Genomic DNA, 21032 nt, shown 5'->3' with positions numbered 1-21032 from the left:
TGGTTATTCAAACTTTTTGACATGGTCACCTCCCCCTTGGAAGTTCTCTCCCAGAGATCCGAATGAAGAGCTAGTCCGGAATCTTTTGCCAATGGAGAGCATGACTTTTTCAATTACATGCCACTTGTCCTGTGGTTACGCACTATGTGTCTGTAATCCAGTGATTCCCACTGCCTTCTACATCCTCATGCTGTTGATTATTTGCTGATTCTTCGGCCTTTTAGGGGCAATTTCTCAGCCCAAGGGTAAGAGAGTGCCTTCTGTCCGTTCCTCCAGCCTCCACGGCGTTGGCAGAGTAGTCTTCGGCCGCCATGCTCTTTTATTATGCAAACTTTAAGCAGTGACGAGGTTCGTTTCCGGGACCCAGGACGTTTTGAATAATAGTAAAAGACGGTACCCCTAGATTACGCAAGAATGGTTAACATAAAAAAAATTTTCATATGGTACCACGCCGTAGTGTTAAAAAAAAAATCTGGAGAAACTAACGTTTTGGCCACGACAACGATAGTGGAAATGTGTTTTTCTTCAGTATAGTTTTTTGCAATATGTATGCTTTACTGTATACATTTACTGATGACACATTTATTTCTGCTAAACGACCCAGTAATGGAAAAAGAGATATTCGTAATTTTAACTTTATTCGGAACAGCTATCAGTCATTAAATAAAAATTAGTAAAAGACAGTCTTGATCATACAGTCATTTATTAAAGACGTCTTCAAATAATGTACTATTCAGCTGACGATGATGAGGCTGAGAACAACTGTTGCTGAACCCAGTCGCAAAAATCAATGAGTGTCGGATCAACGCTTTTTTTACTATTTTAAAACGGCTTTCCCTTCCAATCTTCCTCTACTGAGATAGTGTGTTTCTGTGAGTGCAGCAGCGCAGACCGCGCCTGGGTGGTGGGTCAGCTGCTGCCCAAACTGGAGCATGCCGGGGATTCCCCTGACGAGCCGGCGCTGCGCCTATGTCTGCACGAGAGGGACTTCCCGCTGGGATCCTTCATTGCTGACAACATCGTTTCCTCCATGAAGCATAGCCGCTCCACCGTCATCGTCCTGTCTCAAGCGTTCGTCGACAGCCAGGTAAATCGCCACTTGGTCTCCACATGGTAAGTATAAGTCGCCTTGCACCGCAGTAGAAGTGTGCTCCTTCCCATGAGGTGGAGCACCTTTCCGATGGTGTCCAGAAATGTGGGATGATCCTCTTCGAAAACACAGTAACCCGTTATTGCATATCGCCCTGCTGACTTGAGGGCTGGAGTTCCGCAGCACCTGTCTTCTTGCTGTTTGCAAAAACGGGCACATGATGCACTCTATCTCCGTTACACATGTGAATATTGGAAAACGAGTGATTCCGTTAGGAAAGGATTTCTATCGATGAACCATCGGTGAAATTAAAACTATGATATCGGCGTTAAAGAGTGCGATGGAAATTTCACTGCTAAACTCAGAGTGGATAGCTAGAAAGGGAACACTGAAGGGCTCTACGAGTGAGAGGTGTGATGACCTGATGACATGACAGGAGAACGGGAATCGATATGGCATACAAAGGGGGCCAGTATTAGAGCCGAAATGAGCTGTAGAAGAAATGTGATCCACTAAAGTGGAACATATGGATAGCATTCCTAAATTAAATTCATTTTAGGAAATGGCAACCAAACGACTATGTTTCTGTGTAGAATCTATAAGACTGGGGACATACTGTCATTCTTTCGGGAATATCTGAAGGGCTTATTTCAATAGTGGTACAAGTCCATTTTTGTTCATTTTGAGATACAGAGTCCTAACGTTAAATGAGCGCTGAAAAATCTGCAGTTGAGATACCAGAAATATTCAAGCATATCGCTTCTTGCTAGAGATAACCTTTCTTTCTGTTTCTTTGGATCATTAATTTCAGAAGCATTATAGGCAGAACCACTATTGAAATAAGCCCTTAATAACATCCACATAATCTTGAAGATAACAAGGGCTGATAGGTGGAATAACAATGCCACAATCAGCTTAATAGTTCATGCAGCCGAGTTGATGACAGGAATAGTGTATGTTGAGTAAAAAAACTCATCTGTAGCTGTGTGGTTTCTTCATTTAAAAAGCATTCCGCTTTTGTAACGTTAGTTTTATCATCTGATGAAGTCCGGAATGGAAAGAAACTGTGAAGTAATAGAAGGAAGTGACAACCTCATATAAAAATAGTGTCGAATCCCGCCGGGCGGGATTAGCCGAGCGGTTTCAGGCGCTGCAGTCATGGACTGTGCGGCTGGTCCCGGCGAAGGTTCGAGTCCTCCCTCGGGCATGGGTGTGTGTGTTTGTCCTTAGGATAATTTAGGTTAAGTAGTGTGTACGCTTAGGGACTGATGACCACAGCAGTTCAGTCCCATAAGATTTCACACACATTTGAGCACTTTTAAGTGTCGAATCCTTGCGATAAGTGGCAGAATGCAAATGACATAAAATGTGGCAATGACCAATACTTACAGTTACAACAAGATACTGGAAGACAATTGGTATTAAAGTTTCCCACGATTCCAGTAATTTCACTCCATTTTAAAAGGCTTGTCGCAGACCAAGACAGACTAAAGTATAAAGGGACCAATAGCCGGAATCTAAAAAGGAATAAAGATAAGCCGTTAAAACTGGTACTATGGGGGTAACAAAGGAAAAGATTAGTTTCATTAAGTAAATGTAGCCCTAAGACGGTTTAGTATCGAAAAGTTCTGTAATGTGGTGGCATTCCATAGCGTGTTGGCAAACAGACTTCGACTCACAAGGTTGTCCCGACATACACTCCTGGAAATTGAAATAAGAACACCGTGAATTCATTGTCCCAGGAAGGGGAAACTTTATTGACACATTCCTGGGGTCAGATACATCACATGATCACACTGACAGAACCACAGGCACATAGACACAGGCAACAGAGCATGCACAATGTCGGCACTAGTACAGTGTATATCCACCTTTCGCAGCAATGCAGGCTGCTATTCTCCCATGGAGACGATCGTAGAGATGCTGGATGTAGTCCTGTGGAACGGCTTGCCATGCCATTTCCACCTGGCGCCTCAGTTGGACCAGCGTTCGTGCTGGACGTGCAGACCGCGTGAGACGACGCTTCATCCAGTCCCAAACATGCTCAATGGGGGACAGATCCGGAGATCTTGCTGGCCAGGGTAGTTGACTTACACCTTCTAGAGCACGTTGGGTGGCACGGGATACATGCGGACGTGCATTATCCTGTTGGAACAGCAAGTTCCCTTGCCGGTCTAGGAATCGTAGAACGATGGGTTCGATGACGATTTGGATGTACCGTGCACTATTCAGTGTCCCCTCGACGATCACCAGTGGTGTACGGCCAGTGTAGGAGATCGCTCCCCACACCATGATGTCGGGTGTTGGCCCTGTCTGCCTCGGTCGTATGCAGTCCTGATTGTGGCGCTCACCTGCACGGCGCCAAACACGCATACGACCATCATTGGCACCAAGGCAGAAGCGGCTCTAATCGCTGAAGACGACACGTCTCCATTCGTCCCTCCATTCACGCCTGTCGCGACACCACTGGAGGCGGGCTGCACGATGTTGGGGCGTGAGCGGAAGACGGCCTAACGGTGTGCGGGACCGTAGCCCAGCTTCATGGAGACGGTTGCGAATGGTCCTCGCCGATACCCCAGGAGCAATAGTGTCCCTAATTTGCTGGGAAGTGGCGGTGCGGTCCCCTACGGCACTGCGTAGGATCCTACGGTCTTGGCGTGCATCCGTGCGTCGCTGCGGTCCGGTCCCAGGTCGACGGGCACGTGCACCTTCCGCCGACCACTGGCGACAACATCGATGTACTGTGGAGACCTCACGCCCCACGTGTTGAGCAATTCGGCGGTACGTCCACCCGGCCTCCCGCATGCCCACTATACGCCCTCGCTCAAAGTCCGTCAACTGCACATACGGTTCACGTCCACGCTGTCGCGGGATGCTACCAGTGTTAAAGACTGCGATGGAGCTCCGTATGCCACGGCAAACTGGCTGACACTGACGGCGGCGGTGCACAAATGCTGCGCAGCTAGCGCCATTCGACGGACAACACCGCGGTTCCTGGTGTGTCCGCTGTGCCGTGCGTGTGATCATTGCTTGTACAGCCCTCTCGCAGTGTCCGGAGCAAGTATGGTGGGTCTGACACACCGGTGTCAATGTGTTCTTTTTTCCATTTCCAGGAGTGTATTTCACTTCCAGGAAAAATGTTCAGATGTTGAAACATAGTGAACAAACCAGTGGTGATTCTTTTAAGTCGCCGGTGTTTACAGAGTTACGTATAGTGACTGGCTGCAAAAATATATCGGCCAGACGTTTAGAAAATTTAAGGTCAGCTTTAGGGATAATTCATTCGGCTCTGGCTATGGCTAGTTTTTAAAGAATTTTAAGTTTTTAATAGTTTCCCACATTCCGCCACTTGTGTCTTTCGACAGTATCCAATTTATATTTTCTATTGCAAATATTTGACTTTGCAGTCTCGTGTGCGCCCGATCCCTAGTATTTTTCTCATTCAAGTGGCCGCGTTAGCTCTTCAACCCTTGCACCACATGTCTAATGGCCCTTCATATGTTCCACTTCAGTTTGCGGTCAGCCGTGGCGCTGCCTTGTTCTCAACTCATTTGATCCACCAGCACATTGTATGATTTTCTCCGTTTTTTTTTTCTGGTTTCTTCTGTCCCCACCACCACCACCAATCGCACATGCTTTAGCAGTATATTTATATTCCTTTTTATTTAATGCTATTGGCCTCCCATCGACATTAGTCCGTCGTGGGCCCCGACATGATTTTTGGAATGGAGTGAAAGTATACAAATCTGGAAAGAGTTTAATACCAGTTGTTTTCCAGTAACTGTAAGTATTGGTCCTCAACATTTACATCTCCTGCATTCAGCCACTTTTGGCAATGATCTGACGTTCCTTTTATATAAGGTTGTGATGCCCTTTTATTGCTTCACGGTTTCTTCCTACTCACGACTTCAACTGACGATGAAACTAAGGTTACGAAACCGGTCGTACTTTTTAAATAACGTAACCATACAGCTGCAGCGGTGTTTCTTGCTCAGCATGAAGGTTTTAGCTGCTGATATGGGTTGAATAAGTTTTTGTGTCAAAGAATGACTGGAAAAAGCTTACTCAGGATCTGTTAGATGACGGTGAGTCCGGCTTTAGAAAAGGTAAAGGCACCAGAGAGACAGCTCTGACGTTACAGGTCAAGCTGAAAGGCAGACTTAGGAACGATCAAGAGACGTTTATAGGATTTGCTGAGCTATAAAAAGCGTTAGCTATGTAAAATGGTATAAGAACTAATTGCTTTGTCAAAAAGGATGTAAGACAGGGTTGTACTCTTTGGCCTATATTGCTCATGGTGTACACTGAAACAACAACGGCGAGTATAGAGGAAATGTTCAGGAGTCGGATTAAATATTAGGGTGAAAGGGTAATTCTAAGATTGCTGACGAAAGTGGATAGGAATTACAAGCCCTGTTGAATTGAATGAACAGTTTAATAAGTCCAGAGTATGCATTGAGACTAAACGGAAGAAAGACAACAGTAATAAGTAGTAGCAGAAACGAGGTTAGCGATAAACTTAACATCAAATTTAGTGACCATATTAAGCAAAGAAGATATAAAACACAGACTAGCACAGGCAAAATCTGACATTCGTTGCCGATATAAGTCAACTACTATCAGAAATTAGTTGAATTTGAGGAAACTTCCAAACATATCATTATGTGGTAGTAAAATAGGTAATGTAGAAAAACCGGAAAATAAGAGTTTGAGATATGGTGCTACAAGAAGAATCTGAAAATTAAGTGGACTGATGAGGAATGAGGAGGGTCTCCACAGAATCGGCGAACAGAGAAATATACGGAAAACACGGCCAACAACAAGAGGTGCTACAGGGAGTTGGAGAGAATAAATAATTGAGGACATAAGATGTACGTGGCCGAGCGGTTCTAGGCGCTTCAGTCCGGAACCGCGCTGCTGCTACGGTCGCAGTTTCGAATCCTGCCTCGGACATGGATGTGTGTGATGTCCTTAGATTGGTTAGGATTAAGTAGTTCTAAGTCTAGGGGACAGATGACCTCAGATGTTAAGTCCCGTAGTGCTTGGAGCCATTCGAATTTGAACATAAGATGCAAGTGGTGCATTGATAAGAAATTATTGGCACTAGCGAGGTATTTGTAACACGCCGCATCACACCAGTCACAAGACGATTTAAGAAAAAAACGAAATTGGCTATGTGCGGGTAGCACCCACGCTCTGAGGGCTCCATACAAGCTTATTTCTTTCTATAGACAGTTCATCCATTCCAGGAATCGAGAATCAGGGCGAATTTTGCTTGTTGTGGATACTGACACTGGCAAGAGTTTTGAGATTGTTTATGTGTGAAGTCGAACAAAAAATGATAAAAGAATTTTTTGTGATGTAACTACAAATTAATAATTCCCGGAATTTTTTTCCTTTATTTTTACCGTTAAACCTTGTTTCTTGCGAAACTTCATGATTCTAGGTCAAAGTTAAGTGGGTTTTAATGAGTGAGATTTCAAGCATCGAAATATGTGACACGAATTACCGTACATATGGATTGCATTGGCTTAGAAGCATCAAATTTTTACAGCATCTAGGGACCATAGACTTTAGTAAGTGATATAAATTTCATCTCGATAACTCTACCCGTTCCTCAGAAAAAGGGCTCTTAACAGACGGAGAGACAGCCGGACAGCCAACGACTTTTTTCCTTGTTTATGTGGTATAATTACAGATTAATGATTTTCGGATCTTTTTCCTTTACTTGGATTCTGAAACCTTACTTCTAGCCAAGTTTCATGATTCTAGGCAAAAAGGATGTACTCTGTAGATTGAGATGAGTGAGTTTGTGCCAAACTATGTGACATAAAGGACCGAAACTTTTGATTGCGTTGACTTAGAAGCTTACATTTAATACACCGCCAAGATGCCTTAAACCTCAGTATTTGACATAAATTTCAACTTGATACGTGTAAATGTTCCTGCGAAAATGTGGTCTTAAAAGACGGACGGACACTCAGACAGTCGATAACAAATAGGAATTTTTTTCCTGTGGTATAATTACAAATAACAATTTTCACATTTTTGTCCTTTATTTTTACTGTGTAACCCTGCTTCTTACCAAATTTTGTGATTCTAGATCAACAAGAAGTACTCTATGTGTTTTGATGAGTGAGTTTTCGAGTATCACATATATGACAGAAATGGCCGTATCTTTTGATTGCATTGGTATAAAAGCTTCAATTTTTAACACCCCAAGGGATCTTAGACCTTTGTATATTCCATAAATTTCAACTTGATACGTGTGTTCCAGAGAAAAATGATTTATAACAGTGGGTCAGATAGACAGACTGACAGACAAATAACAAAGTAATCCTACAAAACAGGGATGCTCATCCTGTTTGTTGAGATCTACCGGTCGATCGGCATGGCTTTACGAGTCGGACTCCAAAACCTTTGTCAGAAGTATGATTAAACGACCTGTTCACGTAAAATAACAGTTTGTTGACAATGAGTACTTGCACGGTATTTGTTGGCGGTAAATCTGACAACACTGCCTCCGCCTCTTTCGTCTCCATCCGCAGTTCATTGGCTTTACCGCTCGCGCCAAGCAACAGTCTTTCATCCTGCATAGTGACGTTACTACTCGCGAACTGTAACTTGGCAAGCTGCGAGCGAGGAGAGCGCCCAGCGTTTGCTATGGGATGAGAGGTGCGGTGTGTGGTACGGGGGAGTGGTTGAACGAACTCTGCCTCCAGTAGGCAACACGAACCTCTGTTTTCGAGCCTCTACGAGACAACAATGTGCACGACAGAGGTAATGATCAGTTACATACTTTGACTTATGGAAACTGAGATTGCTGTTTGTATTGACAAGTGAAATAACCGCCTCTTCGCACATTTTCCAACCAATAGCGCAACAATACTTCAAAATGGTACAAATGGCTCTGAGCACCATGGGACTTAACATCTATGGTCATCAGTCCCCTAGAACTTAGAACTACTTAAACCTAACTAACCTAAGGACATCACACAACACCCAGTCGTCACGAGGCAGAGAAAATCCCTGACCCCGCCGGGAATCGAACCCGGGAACCCGGAAGTGGGAAGCGAGAACGCTACCGCACGACCACGAGCTGCTGACCAGCAATACCTCCCACATCGACAGAGCACCTCAGTGACAATGCAGTCAACACCGGCGGATAGTATGCTGTGCAGCTGACAACGAACGTATCCAAATCACTACGGCGCGGAGTCTACCGATCGCTGTTGAATGCTACCGATCAGAACTAGGGAGTCCACGCGCCAAGTTATAGTTCTCAGTCGGTTAAGTGTATATGAAAAATGAGTGCAGCTAACCACAGGAAAACATACAACTTCCACGGTGAATGGGAAGGACAGTTTTAGGTTACAATGTATAAAGACAGGCGTATATGTTTCACAAGTATTTTGCTTCACCCACACCTAACAAGAGAAATACTGAACTTCGTTTTAGAACAGTTCACGAAGCCTTCGAATCGGAACCCGGTGCTGGTAGTGAGCTGAGGAGGAAGGATCTTTCTAATGTTAAAAGTGAATTACAATCACAGCAGTCGTTTTTCTGTAAAGCCTGTACAGAAAAGTCTTTTATCACCTGTAGCATTATTTCGTGTATCAGAAGTACTAACCAAACATGCAAAACTGTTTGACGATGGCACAGTTTAATTTCTTGGACTTCGATGTTATCTCGTGGAATCGGGTGTACTGTCTGGGGTCTGCGTCTTCCCAACACAATATTTCGACGTCAGGTGTTTCCTGATGAGGACGCCGAGTTCCGACGTCGAAATATTGTGTTGACAAGACGCAGACCACCAACAGTACAGCCGATTCGACGAGGTGACGATGGTGCAGTTGTCAAACAGTTCTTTCTGGCAGCTAGGGACTCATTGTTTCCCATATATAAAAACAAGTCAGACAAATCAGCCTTCAGAGATATGCCTCTGCAAAGACCTACTGTAACAAGAAAAGTGAAATTAATGGCGGAAAATACACAAGGTCAGCTGATAATAGATTTACAGCTCTGTTTCCGTTTCTCATTGCAGTTAGACTAGTCAGTAGATGGGGTCGATTCACCTTTAAATATACAGGGTGTTACAAAAAGGTACGGCCAAACTTTCAGGAAACATTCCTCACACGCAAATAAAGAAAAGATGTTATGTGGACATGTGTCCGAAAACGCTTAATTTCCATGTTAGAGCTCATTTTAATTTCGTCAGTACGTACTGTACTTCCTCGATTCACCGCCAATTGGCCCAATTGAAGGAAGGTAATGTTGACTTCGGTGCTTGTGTTGACATGCGACTCATTGCTCTACAGTACTAGCATCAAGCACATCAGTACGTAGCATCAACAGGTTAGTGTTCATCATGAACGTGGTTTTGCAGTCAGTGCAATGTTTACAAATGTGGAGTTGGCAGATGCCCATTCGATGTATGGATTAGCACGGGGCAATAGCCTTGGCGCGGTACGTTTGTATCGAGACAGATTTCCAGCACGAAGGTGTCCCGACAGGAAGACGTTCGAAGCAATTGATCGGCGTCTTAGGGAGCACGGAACATTCCAGCCTATGACTCGCGACTGGGGAAGACCTAGAACGACGAGGACACCTGCAATGGACGAGGCAATTCTTCGTGCAGTTGCTGCTGTACAAGGTAACGTTGACCACGTCACTGTATGGAGAGTGCTACGGGAGAACCAGTTGTTTCCGTACCATGTACAGCGTGTGCAGGCACTATCAGCAGCTGATTGGCCTCCACGGGTACACTTCTGCGAATGGTTCATCCAACAATGTGGCAATCCTCATTTCAGTGCAAATGTTCTCTTACGGATGAGGCTTCATTCCAACGTGATCAAATTGTAAATTTTCACAATCAACGTGTGTGGGCTGACGAGAATCCGCACGCAATTGTGCAAACACGTCATCAACACAGATTTTCTGTGAACGTTTGGGCAGGCATTGTTGGTGATGTCTTGATTGGGCCCCATGTTCTTCCACCTACGCTCAATGGAGCACGTTATCATGATTTCATACGGGATACTCTACCTGTGCTGCTAGAACATGTGCCTTTACAAGTACGACACAACATGTGGTTCATGCACGATGTAGCTCCTGCACATTTCAGTCGAAGTGTTCGTAGGCTTCTCAACAACAGTTTCGGTGACCGATGGATTGGTAGAGGCGGACCAATTCCATGGCCTCCACGCTCTCCTGACCTCAACCCTCTTGACTTTCATTTATGGGTGCATTTGAAAGCTCTTGTCTACGCAACCCCGGTACCAAATGTAGAGACTCTTCGTGCTCCTATTGTGGACGGCTGTGATACAATACGCCATTCTCCAGGGCTGCATCAGCGCATCAGGGATTCCGTGCGATGGAGGGTGGATGCATGTATTCTCGCTAACGGAGGACATTTTGAACTTTTCCTGTAACTAAGTGAAGTCACGCTGGTACGTTCTGTTGCTGTGTGTTTCCATTCCATGATTAATGTGTTTTGAAGAGAAGTAATAAAATGAGCTCTAACATTGAAAGTAAGCTTTTCCGGACACATGTCCACATAACATATTTTCTTTCTTTGTGTGTGAGGAATGTTTCCTGAAAGTTTGGCCGTACCTTTTTGTAACACGCTGTATATATATATATTTTAAGATTGATATTTATTATCTGATTGCAGTATAAAAGAAGACTCGCATAATATTTTGACCTCGAAAGAGCCCGCATCTCGTGGTCGTGCGGTAGCGTTCTCGCTTCCCACGCCCGGGTTCCCGGGTTCGATTCCCGGCGGGGTCAGGGATTTTCTCTGCCTCGTGATGGCTGGGTGTTGTGTGCTGTCCTTAGGTTAGTTAGGTTTAAGTAGTTCTAAGTTTTAGGGGACTGATGACCATAGCTCTTAAGTCCCACAGTGCTCAGAGCCATTTTGACCTCGAAAGACACCTTACGAGGAGAAGATTTTTATAATGCATTCCAGTTATTTATTTCCGAATGTGTTTTGCCGATTTAGAAACTTGCGTTATTAATACTGATGGGCTGTCTTGCACGGTAAACAAACACAAACGATTTGTTATCTTATGTTCGAACGACTTTGTTAATCATTGTGTAGAGCATCAGAAAGAGCTTTATGGACATATTTTGGAAACAGCACATGTCATGTCACAAAAATTGTGAATTCATTTCGCTCACAGTCATTGCAGAGAAGGAAGTTTAGAGTGAGTGCTATTAGAAGAATTGGTTAGCCAGTATGGAGACCTGATACTGCACGCTCAAGTTCGATGACTGAGTAGATGTATGGCTCTATACATACACAGAGAACTTCTGCCAGCTCTAAAATCTGTTGTGACTGAAAGAGAAGAAGATTACAAATAACTATATGATTTGAGGTGATTGTTGAATCTGACATTTATAACTGATATGACAGTTAAACTAAATTAATTAAACAAAGAACTTGAAGGGAAAAAAGCAAACTGTCAAAACTCATATGCCATGTATGAAGGGTTTCATGCAAAAACTTGACATTAGGGTGGCATAGTTACAGAAATTAAGTGTGAAATATTTTCCTCAAATACAGTCAGAATCGTCTGAGGAACAAACATCACTGGCTGAAGAAACTGCAAAAGAAATACGTCACCAACCAGACAGCACTGAAGTCAGAGTTTGAAAACCGATTTGTAGATTTCAAAACAATGGAACCTATTCTAGCTTTTACAGCTCAACCGTTCCAAAAAGTGGATGTGGAAGACGTTTCAACAAAAAATGAGTACTATTTTTATTGAAGTGAGACTGAACAAGAAGAGCAAATAATTCGACATCTAAATGACATTTCTTTAAAGTCAGAAAACAGTGAATATAACCTACGCTATCATTATTAAAGTGGCTTCATGTGTATTATCATTTTTGGATCAACTTATCTATGTGAGGCAGCGTTTTCAGCGATTAACATGGTGAAGTCTAAGTGTAGAAATAAAGTCACTGATCGTCATCTTTCAGGCAGTGTAAGATTGGCTCTGACGAATGAGTTCTACAATTTGATGGAGAGAAAATTACCTTTTACATGTTTTATGTAATGAAAATTTTAATTTTGGATGAAATGTTGTTTCGTGCTTAGACCTTTATGAATTTTTAATTCAATAGATCTCTAAATAGACCCAATTACATGTAGCAGACCACAAGCATGAAAGATTGAGCGCCCCTGCTGTAAGGGTTACGTTTCCACCGACGGAGGCACGGAACCCTAAAACTAAATCTGTAAGTTTTCTACAAAAATTTATCTATAAATGAAAATACCGAATATTATTTTTTCAAAAATTTTCACCTCATGTAACGTGTGCTTTGGATATCGTGTTCCACTACTGAGTAATACTGACTATTGGGTGGCCCTGCGTTGCGCGTGTGGACAGTGTCGTGAAACAAAACTTTAAGCTAAGTGAAATGCTGAATTTGAAGTAATGAAAATAAATAAAATTAAATTAGAAAACAAATTAATAGAGTACATAGTGAAAACTACTTAACTGTACCTCATTACTGAAGTACGTTATGAAAGATGCCTAATACGCAAAATTTTGACTTGAAATATCCATGACATAAAATACTTCTCAACTCTGTAGAATATAATTGTTTAATATTGCCTACACTGTTCACTGAAAATTATCTGCTTTATAAGCACAACACCTGAAAATTCTGACTGTGCATTGTTTTTGCTCATAAGAACGCAAAGTGAGATCTGCCCTGAAATAAAAGTAACTTACCTCATGCTCAGCAAGTTGTTTTGTGTCTAGTGTACCGACATTCTCAAAAGAAAATGGAAATCAGCAAATGCAGCAGCTAAAGAAAAATAATCTTCTCAGTACAAAATTTGTTTTTTACTTAGCAGACACGTTCTATGGGTTCCTGTGGCGTAAGGTGCAATGCGTACATGGCAAAACAATCAAAACTTTACTAAGAATGATGGATGACGGTTTTACTTTTAAAAAAGTCATTCTTGAAAAATTAAACTCGAATTACTGTAAAGAAAGATTGTACAACATAAGAAGACCCTAACAATTAACACATTATACGATTAATAAAAAAATTACAGACGTGTAAACTAATTCCACTACTTTTGGCACAATAGTATCAAAGAGATCAAGTTAACGCTAATCATAAATATTATTGGTTATCTAAGACGCAAAGATTTCCTTCAATTAAAAGTTCTGACAAACAATTATTTATTTCTTGCGCAGACGATGATTATCTTGAAATACTCCTTCAAAAGTCTTCTCCATCCATAGAACCAGTAACACATTTTTATAAATGAGTTTCCATCTTCATAATAAAGTATTCCAGATAATTTCTCTCAGATTCTCGAATATGAAATCTCCTTCCCTAAAAACTCAATTTCTCGCTGCTGCGCGTCAAATAAGAATGTCCCAGGGCTGCACAACTTTCTGGCGACCAAGCGAACAAAAGATAACACTGAGTCAAGGATCTTCTTCAGTACTTTTTACGGCGCGCTCATACATCTCTGTTTTAGTGTAGTAAAGCTAAATTATTTACAGTGGCTAAACACATACGAAACCTTACCGCGAATTTCTCTCCTATGCCAACGTCTTCATCTCAGAATAGCACTTACAACTTACGTCCTCAATTATTTGCTGGGTGTATTCCAAGCCCTGTCTTCCTCTACAGTTTTTGCCCTCTACAGCTCCCTCTATGTCCATGGAAGTCATTCCCTGATGTCTAACAGGTGTCCTATCATACTGTCGCTTCTCCGTGTTAGTGTTTTCCACATATTCTTTTCCTCTCCGATTCTGCGCAGAACCTCCTCATTCTTTAACTTATGTGTCCATCTTATCTGCAGCACCACATCTCAAATCATTCGATTCTCTTCTGTTCCGGTTTTCTCACAGTCAATGTTTCAGTAACATACAACACTGTGCTCAAAACGTACATTCTCAGAAATTTCTTCCTTAAACTAAGCCTCACGTTGATACCAGTAGACTTCTCTTTGCTAGGAATGTCTTTTTTGCCAGTGTTACTCTGCTTTTGATGTCCTCCTTGCTCCGCCCGTCATTGGTTAGTTTGATGCCTAGCTAGCTGAATTCCTTGACTTCATCTACTTTGTGACTATCAATCCTGATGCTTACCTTCTCGCTGGTCTCATTTCTGCTACTTCTCATTAGTTTCGTTTTTCTTCGATGAACTCTCCATCCATATTCTGTATTCGTGAGACTGTTCTCGTGTCATTGATACCCTCTCACTTTAAATTTTAATTATACTCCTGAACCTTTCTTTTATTCCATCATTGTTCCTTCGATGTACAGATTGAGCGGTAGCGCCGAAAGGCTACATACCTGTCTTTCACCCTTTTTAATCTGAGCACTTAGTCCTTGACCGTCCCCTCTTATTATTCTCTCTTGGCTCTTGTACATATTGTATATTACTGTCACTCCCTATAGCTTACCCCTGTTCTTCTAAGAATTTCGAACATCTTGCACCGTTTTACATTGTCGAAGACTTTTCCCAGGTCGGCAAATCCTGTGGACGTGGCTTCATTTTTCTTTAGCCTTTCTTCCGTTGTCAGCCTCAACGTGCCTCTCTGGTGCCTTTACCTTTCCTGAAGGCAAACTGACTGTCGTCTAAATGGTTCATATGGTTCTGAGGATTATGGGACTTAACATCTGAGGTCATCAGTCCCGTAGGACTTAGAAATACTTAAACCTAACCAACCAAAGGACATCACACAATCCATGCCCGAGACAGGATTCGAATCTGCGCGCGGTTCCGGAATGAAGCTCCTAGAGCCGCTCGGCCACCGCGGCCGGCTGATTGTCATCTAAATGGCTCAAATGGCTCTGAGCACTGTGCGACTTAACTTCTGAGGTCATCAGTCGCCTAGAACTTAGAACTAATTAAACCTAACTAACCTAAGGACATCACACACATCCATGCCCGAGGCAGGATTCGAACCTGCGTCCGTAGCGGTCACGCGGTTCCAGACTGAAGCGCCTTTAACCGCACGGCCACACCGGCCGGCGATTGTCATCTAAGACATTCTCAATTTTCCTTCATTCTTCTGTATATTATTCTGGTCAAAAATTTGGATGCATGAGCTGTTAAACTGACTTCTGAAATTTTCCCGGCGTATTTCTTCTTCCAGTAATTTTCGGGTTTGCAGCCGGATCCCATCAACATTCTGTCACGATATTTCGGCTCGGAGACGTCTGGCCATCCGCATGTGAGTAGACGAAGTCTAGATCTACTGACCTGAGGATGGCCGGACGTCTCTGGGCCGAAATATCGTGGCAGAATATTGATGGGGTCCGATTGCAAGCACGTAAATTACTGGAAGCTGTTAAACTCTTGTCAGCTCTTACATTCTTCGGAATAGTGTAGATAATATTTCTCCGAAAGACAAACAGTATGTCACCAGACTCATACAATCTACACACCAACGTGTTCTTGCCACTTCCCCAGTGATTTTAGAAATTCTACTCCACCCTGCCTATACGTAAATTCGGTCCTGGCCTTGGGTCCTTTCATACCAACAGGTAATTCTCTAATGCTATTTCGGTAAACGTATTTCCAAACTAAAACTGGTGCAAAATGTGTTGTCGCCAACAAAATGCCCTGTGTGTTACAGTGGTGCCGGTGGGAACTGGAGGTGGCGTCGAACAAGGTGCACCACCTGGTGCTGCTGGAGTTGGAACGGATGGACCGGTCGCGGCTGCCGCGGAACCTGCGCTACCTGATGGACACGCGCACCTACCTGGAGTGGCCGGCGCAGCGGCGGGCGCAGGAGGCCAAGTGGAGGCAGCTGCGGGCCGTGCTGGCCGCCCCGGGCGCCCCGAGGAGCGCCGCCGCAGACGGCAGCGACGGCGCCGACGCCGGAGCGCCCAGTGCAGCCGAACAGCCGCAGCAGAACGGCTGCCTGAAGGAACATCAAGTGTGACGCTCACCGTGCATGCGGGTTCATCACTCTGCTTTTGATGTCCTGTTCAGTGTTATAAGCAGCTCTTACTGTGTAAGGACTACCTTAATATCCGTCAATTAGCGTGGTAGAGTGGAAGCTACGGATCGCTACCACTATCGAAACTTGACGTACTCAGCGGAAGCTGCAGGTGTCATAGATCGCGCAGGATATGGCGGCAGATGCACAATGACCAGTTTTCGTCCAAAGTGCTGGGCCGCCCCACGGAGACCCTGCACCCCATTCTCGCCTCTTTCCCTCCCACGTCCCTCCGTCCATGGCCCTCTTCGGTGCGCCCCCCGCCCATTTCTCCCCCTCTCTTCCCCCCCCCCCACCCTTCTTCCCTTCTCCCTCATCTCCTTGCGCCTGGCACATCCTCCATTTTGATCATCCTCATCAGTGTGCCACATCAGTGTTGTGTTTGGTGCTGTTCTCCTGTGCGTTGAGAGGTGTGATTTTAATTGTGTGCTGGCCTTGTACTTAGTGTTACTGTCAGTGATTTTTACGTGCTACGCCATCCGTCGATACTTTTATGCTCCTCTCATACTTCGTCTGATGTTCTTTTAATTGTCGCAGTGTGTGATTTTTTGTGTGGCCTACTTCTTTTACGATTTTTATCTCCATTTTACAGTCGCCCCTTTTTGTCTATTGTCTTCCATAATGTTACTCCCTTTTTTATATCTATGTACACCATTTTTTCTCCTTTGTTATTTTTAAATGTCTTCTATTGTATGTGCTATGTCTTTCGCCTGAAGAGCAGCGCATATGCTGCTGCCAGCCCGCCCCGATGGTGAATTGAAATACAATAAAGAAAAAAAAAGCGCTGGGTCGATTCATTCGTTTGTTCAGAAGGGGAGGCCGACGAGCGTTTTCCAGCTTTTGGCCGGTCGGTGATGACAGAATCGACGCGCACACACTGCAATCTTTCTCAAACTATTTTACAGCATGTATTCGGTAAAAAAATTCATTGTTGTTTTACTTACAGCTTTATGTGTGCCGTTTATTGTGATGTGCCTATCTGTTTCGTTAATGGTCATAGTTATTGTGATGTTTACGTCAAAGCAAGACACTGCTTGGAATTCGGAGAAGTGTGCAATGGAAAATAGAGATCGCTATGATTTTGAATTTGGTGAATATTACGTAATATGTTGTTGCGTATGAAATTTAGCTAATATATTAAGTTTTTCTTTAGACTTGGGTAGAGGTATCTGTGTGACACGAATCTCGTGAAAATTGATCTGATGTAGCACACTCATATGCGATCGCGCCGCGCCAGTGATAAACCCAGGCTGAAATATCCACAACATTCCTCATATTTCAAAAAACTGTTTCAGATATCGAAACGAGATTATGGAAAATGATAGCACGTAAAGAGGACAGTTTTTACCCTATCGTTATTATGTAAAACTTCATTATCTACCGTGTTGTTCCAATAACTACAGACTTTTTCGCTAAAAGAATTAATTTTAAGAGCCATCTATATCTGGTGAAATGAGAAATGCTATGGGTTTTGGAACAACATATCTGAAGAGAGTACACATTTTTTGTACTGATGATATGCTTTTTCATAAGCTACTGACTTTTCTTTTCCTCTGTTCCTCACTAAATAAAGTTAATAAACGACTGCTTCAGAATTCTTTCGCAAACGTGTCTGCACATGTTACTGAGGTGAGACAGTGAGAATTCCGCTTTATTTTGGCAAAAGAAGCAAATTTTGAGACGACAAACAGAGAAATATGTAGGTTTTGCTCAAAATTCGCCACTCATGACGCTTCCCTGAAAGATAAAAGCCAAGCGAAAATAAATAGTTGCGTTTTCGGCGGAATTTGCTTTTTGATACTAACGAAAGCAGAGGTTACAGTAGATCTTTTTGAATGATCGTGCGAGCGTGGGTGCGGAGGGTCCCACATAATATTTACAAAACTGTGAGCGTAGACTTCAGTTAAGAATATCATTTCTCTTACAGCGTTCTGAGCGACGCTCTCCCTCCCCCCTCCCCTTCCCCCCTCCCTTCCGCTCACCGAACGCTTCCGCAGCCGACTGCACACCTAGAGGCCACAACTGTTACTAGTATGAGAAATACGTGTCACGACATTATCTTACGACTGGTTTCTTACGTTTTTAATTATGTTGAATAAAGTTCTTTCAAACTACGTCTCGTTTATATTCATGAATTTCATTACTGCTATTTCTTTATCGTCTTTGCGAAATAGGTTTCCACCTATGAAAAGGCGAATCCGCATTCCCAGGTGTGTATTTTTAAAACGAGCACCTGCTACCCTACTCCCTGTCCTGACCGTGCCTAAGGCATCAGTTTTGTCTCAAATTACAGGCGTTATTCAGCTTTGTCTTCACAATCAGAGTAGATCAGATCAGATGATAGATTAACCCTCTACTGCCCACCGTGACTCTGAAGTCACGTCAAATTTTATCGTTATATTTCGCATTAGGATCGTTATTTCTTTCTTGACCAGTGTGACTTGAGTGTTACAATATGGCTGCTTTATACACAAACAATGTAACTGCCCACTGTGACCTCAGAGTCACAGAACTATTTTTAAAAAATATTTTTTTTCAAAAACAAAAATTCACCTGATATGTGTTAAATACATTATTCTCTAACATTCTGTGCATATAAATATTTTTTTCTACAGGAAATAATAATTTGGGCAATAGAGGGTTAAGTCTAAAAATTAAGAGTTCTGAATTGCAAAAGGCTTCCAACATAAAGGAAGCGAAAGCAAAATTAAATATCTGCGCTAAAATTTCTGCTGGCATTGTTTAATGGCTACAGTGACGTACAAGATGTCTCACTCTGTAAAATGATATTGCCTGCTTAGTCACTGCTTTAGTGCACCTTCTTCTTCCTGACGGGACGGATGCCGTAAACAACTTTTCACAAGACACTACACAAGGTTACTGTTGTTTTTTTACATAAGTAAAATATTACCTACCGTGCAACACACGCTAATTCCTTTTTTTTCCAAACGGTTAGAGTACTGCAGCCAACCCCAATACAGATTTCGCATCACAGGGAATTCCTAGTAATAGATGTGAATAAAATATTGACTGGTTTAAAAAAAATTCACCGTACTAAATTATGTACTCCAACACCGACCGTAAATGAAGGCAACAGGTGATAAATGAAGTAATGTCACGTTAACAAATTTTACAGGACAACGACTTCAAAGCTGAGACACATGTTTCATGGTTCATACACAAATATCCTCTTTCTGAAACGCACATTTATTTCTAGTAGTACATACGTATTCAACTAATTATACACCTTTTAGATGCTGTATAAGCATTTTTAAAATAAGCTAGCGACCCGGCTACGCTTCACATGGGTAGCACTATCTATGGCTGAGCCATTTGTAGCTATACACAGAAAACTTGCTCATGAACCATATCAAAATTCCTTCAAACTTTCCTGAGAGTAGTCTTCACATACGAAGAAGGAAACGTGGCGGCAGATTTTAGTTTATAATGTGGGTAGTTTGGGATCAAGCTTGACTGCCCTCTGGAGTGGCAGCGGCTGTTTAGTTTATTGCCTTTCCCGCCAGATACCACCTCCACTGCAACTGAGCAGCTCGAACCTCCCTTCACTGCCACGAGGTGTCGCTCAAAACGTCAGCTACATATGAAACAGATGACACTCATCATTACTATAAAAGGTAAAATATATACACAAATCTTCCTGTTGCATCCGCCTATTAGTGGAAACTGTGTCAAATCTTCTCGAGTAGTTCCTGGGATTAGCCATAACATACAGCTTGAAGAACGCAGTTGGGGATTTTAGTTACAAGAAACACAGTAGAAACTAGTGTGAACAGAACCTGTTCAAGAGCAAAAGAGGCAATACGAAATTATATTTATAAAACATATTTTCAAGATTCAAAAGCAAATAACATACGATTTTGTTCTGCTAAGGTATATTTCTGTTTTTTAAGTAGAAAAAGTTTCCGGCTGGCTGGTTATCGTCAGGAAACAACTGACTACCGAAAGCCAATAGTGTGTAGCAAACAAAACATTAGAAACAAAGATACGATCAACACAATCAGAATCATTTGTCATGACATTATGTGAGAAACATCAGGTCGAGCGCTAATCGCTCGTGTCATGCACCATACATTTTCAATTAAATTACGATTTACAAGCTCAGTTGTACGTAACATAGTATATAAAGGAATCACACAACGATAATATTACAATACAGATTGGCTATAGTTTATTTTCAAGTGTGGAATGTTTACAAAAATTGGAAAAGAATGCTTATTGTAATCCGCCTAATACATTTTAATATTTTAAAAGTAATAATACATCATTCATATGGTAGAGAAGAACAGTAGTCTTTCATTAGGGAAACTATCTATGGTCCACTGCATGACTCACGTTGTATCGAAAAGTAGGACTCAGTATCAAAATGAAGATGTCTCACAAGCTGGTTTTGACTAAACACATTTTCCCATACGCTGTGATCGCTAATGATGTCTCATCTCACGTGTCCAAATTTGTGCTCTAGGTTAGACGGTATCATGCCATACTTATGTTCACGGTGCTAAGTACATATAAAGGGTGTCCCAGAAGTGCTGCGAGAAGCTTCGAGGGGTTGTAAAGGGTGTCTTGAGGAACAAATTGAAGGAAGGAACCCGTGTCCGAAAACGTCATATTACGACGCTACAGAGAGTCGAAGTTACAGGCGTCGGCGCCTCCAATTAGGCAACCCCTTCGGCAGAAAACGGGACTTTGATAGGTGACGGACCGTAGTCGGAACCTCTCGCAATCTTGTCTGTTATTCAGTGATCGCGGCCAATTGCCACGATCGCCAGTGGAGAAAATAGAGCTAGTTGCAGCGTATTATGACGCGAATGGAAGTAGTAGCAACAAATAATAAATGTAAACGCCAGCAGCTCGTGGTCGTGGGGTAGCGTTCTCGCTTCCTACGCCCGGGTTCCCGGGTTCGATTCCCGGCGGGGTCAGGGATTTTCTCTGCCTCGTGAT

The 21032-nt window shown here is 42.8% G+C and overlaps 1 protein-coding gene across 3 annotated transcripts in view; it reads left to right on the top strand.

The window, feature by feature from the left end:
* Positions 1–18184, top strand: part of LOC126259205 (toll-like receptor 2) — a 122902-nt gene extending 104718 nt beyond the window's left edge. For all 3 annotated transcript variants that reach the window (XM_049955809.1, XM_049955800.1, XM_049955817.1), the window contains 2 exons: positions 883–1087; positions 15705–18184. In XM_049955809.1, coding sequence (XP_049811766.1) covers positions 883–1087; positions 15705–16013 — 514 coding nt within the window. In that variant the 3' untranslated portion in view covers positions 16014–18184. The remainder of the gene's footprint in view (positions 1–882; positions 1088–15704) is intronic.
* Positions 18185–21032: the final 2848 nt, after the last annotated feature.

This window comes from Schistocerca nitens, chromosome 1 (assembly GCF_023898315.1).
Source record: "Schistocerca nitens isolate TAMUIC-IGC-003100 chromosome 1, iqSchNite1.1, whole genome shotgun sequence".
NCBI lineage: Eukaryota > Metazoa > Arthropoda > Insecta > Orthoptera > Acrididae > Schistocerca > Schistocerca nitens.
The sequence above is the reverse complement of the archived record's forward strand: the minus strand, read 5'-3'. Positions and strand labels throughout refer to the sequence as shown.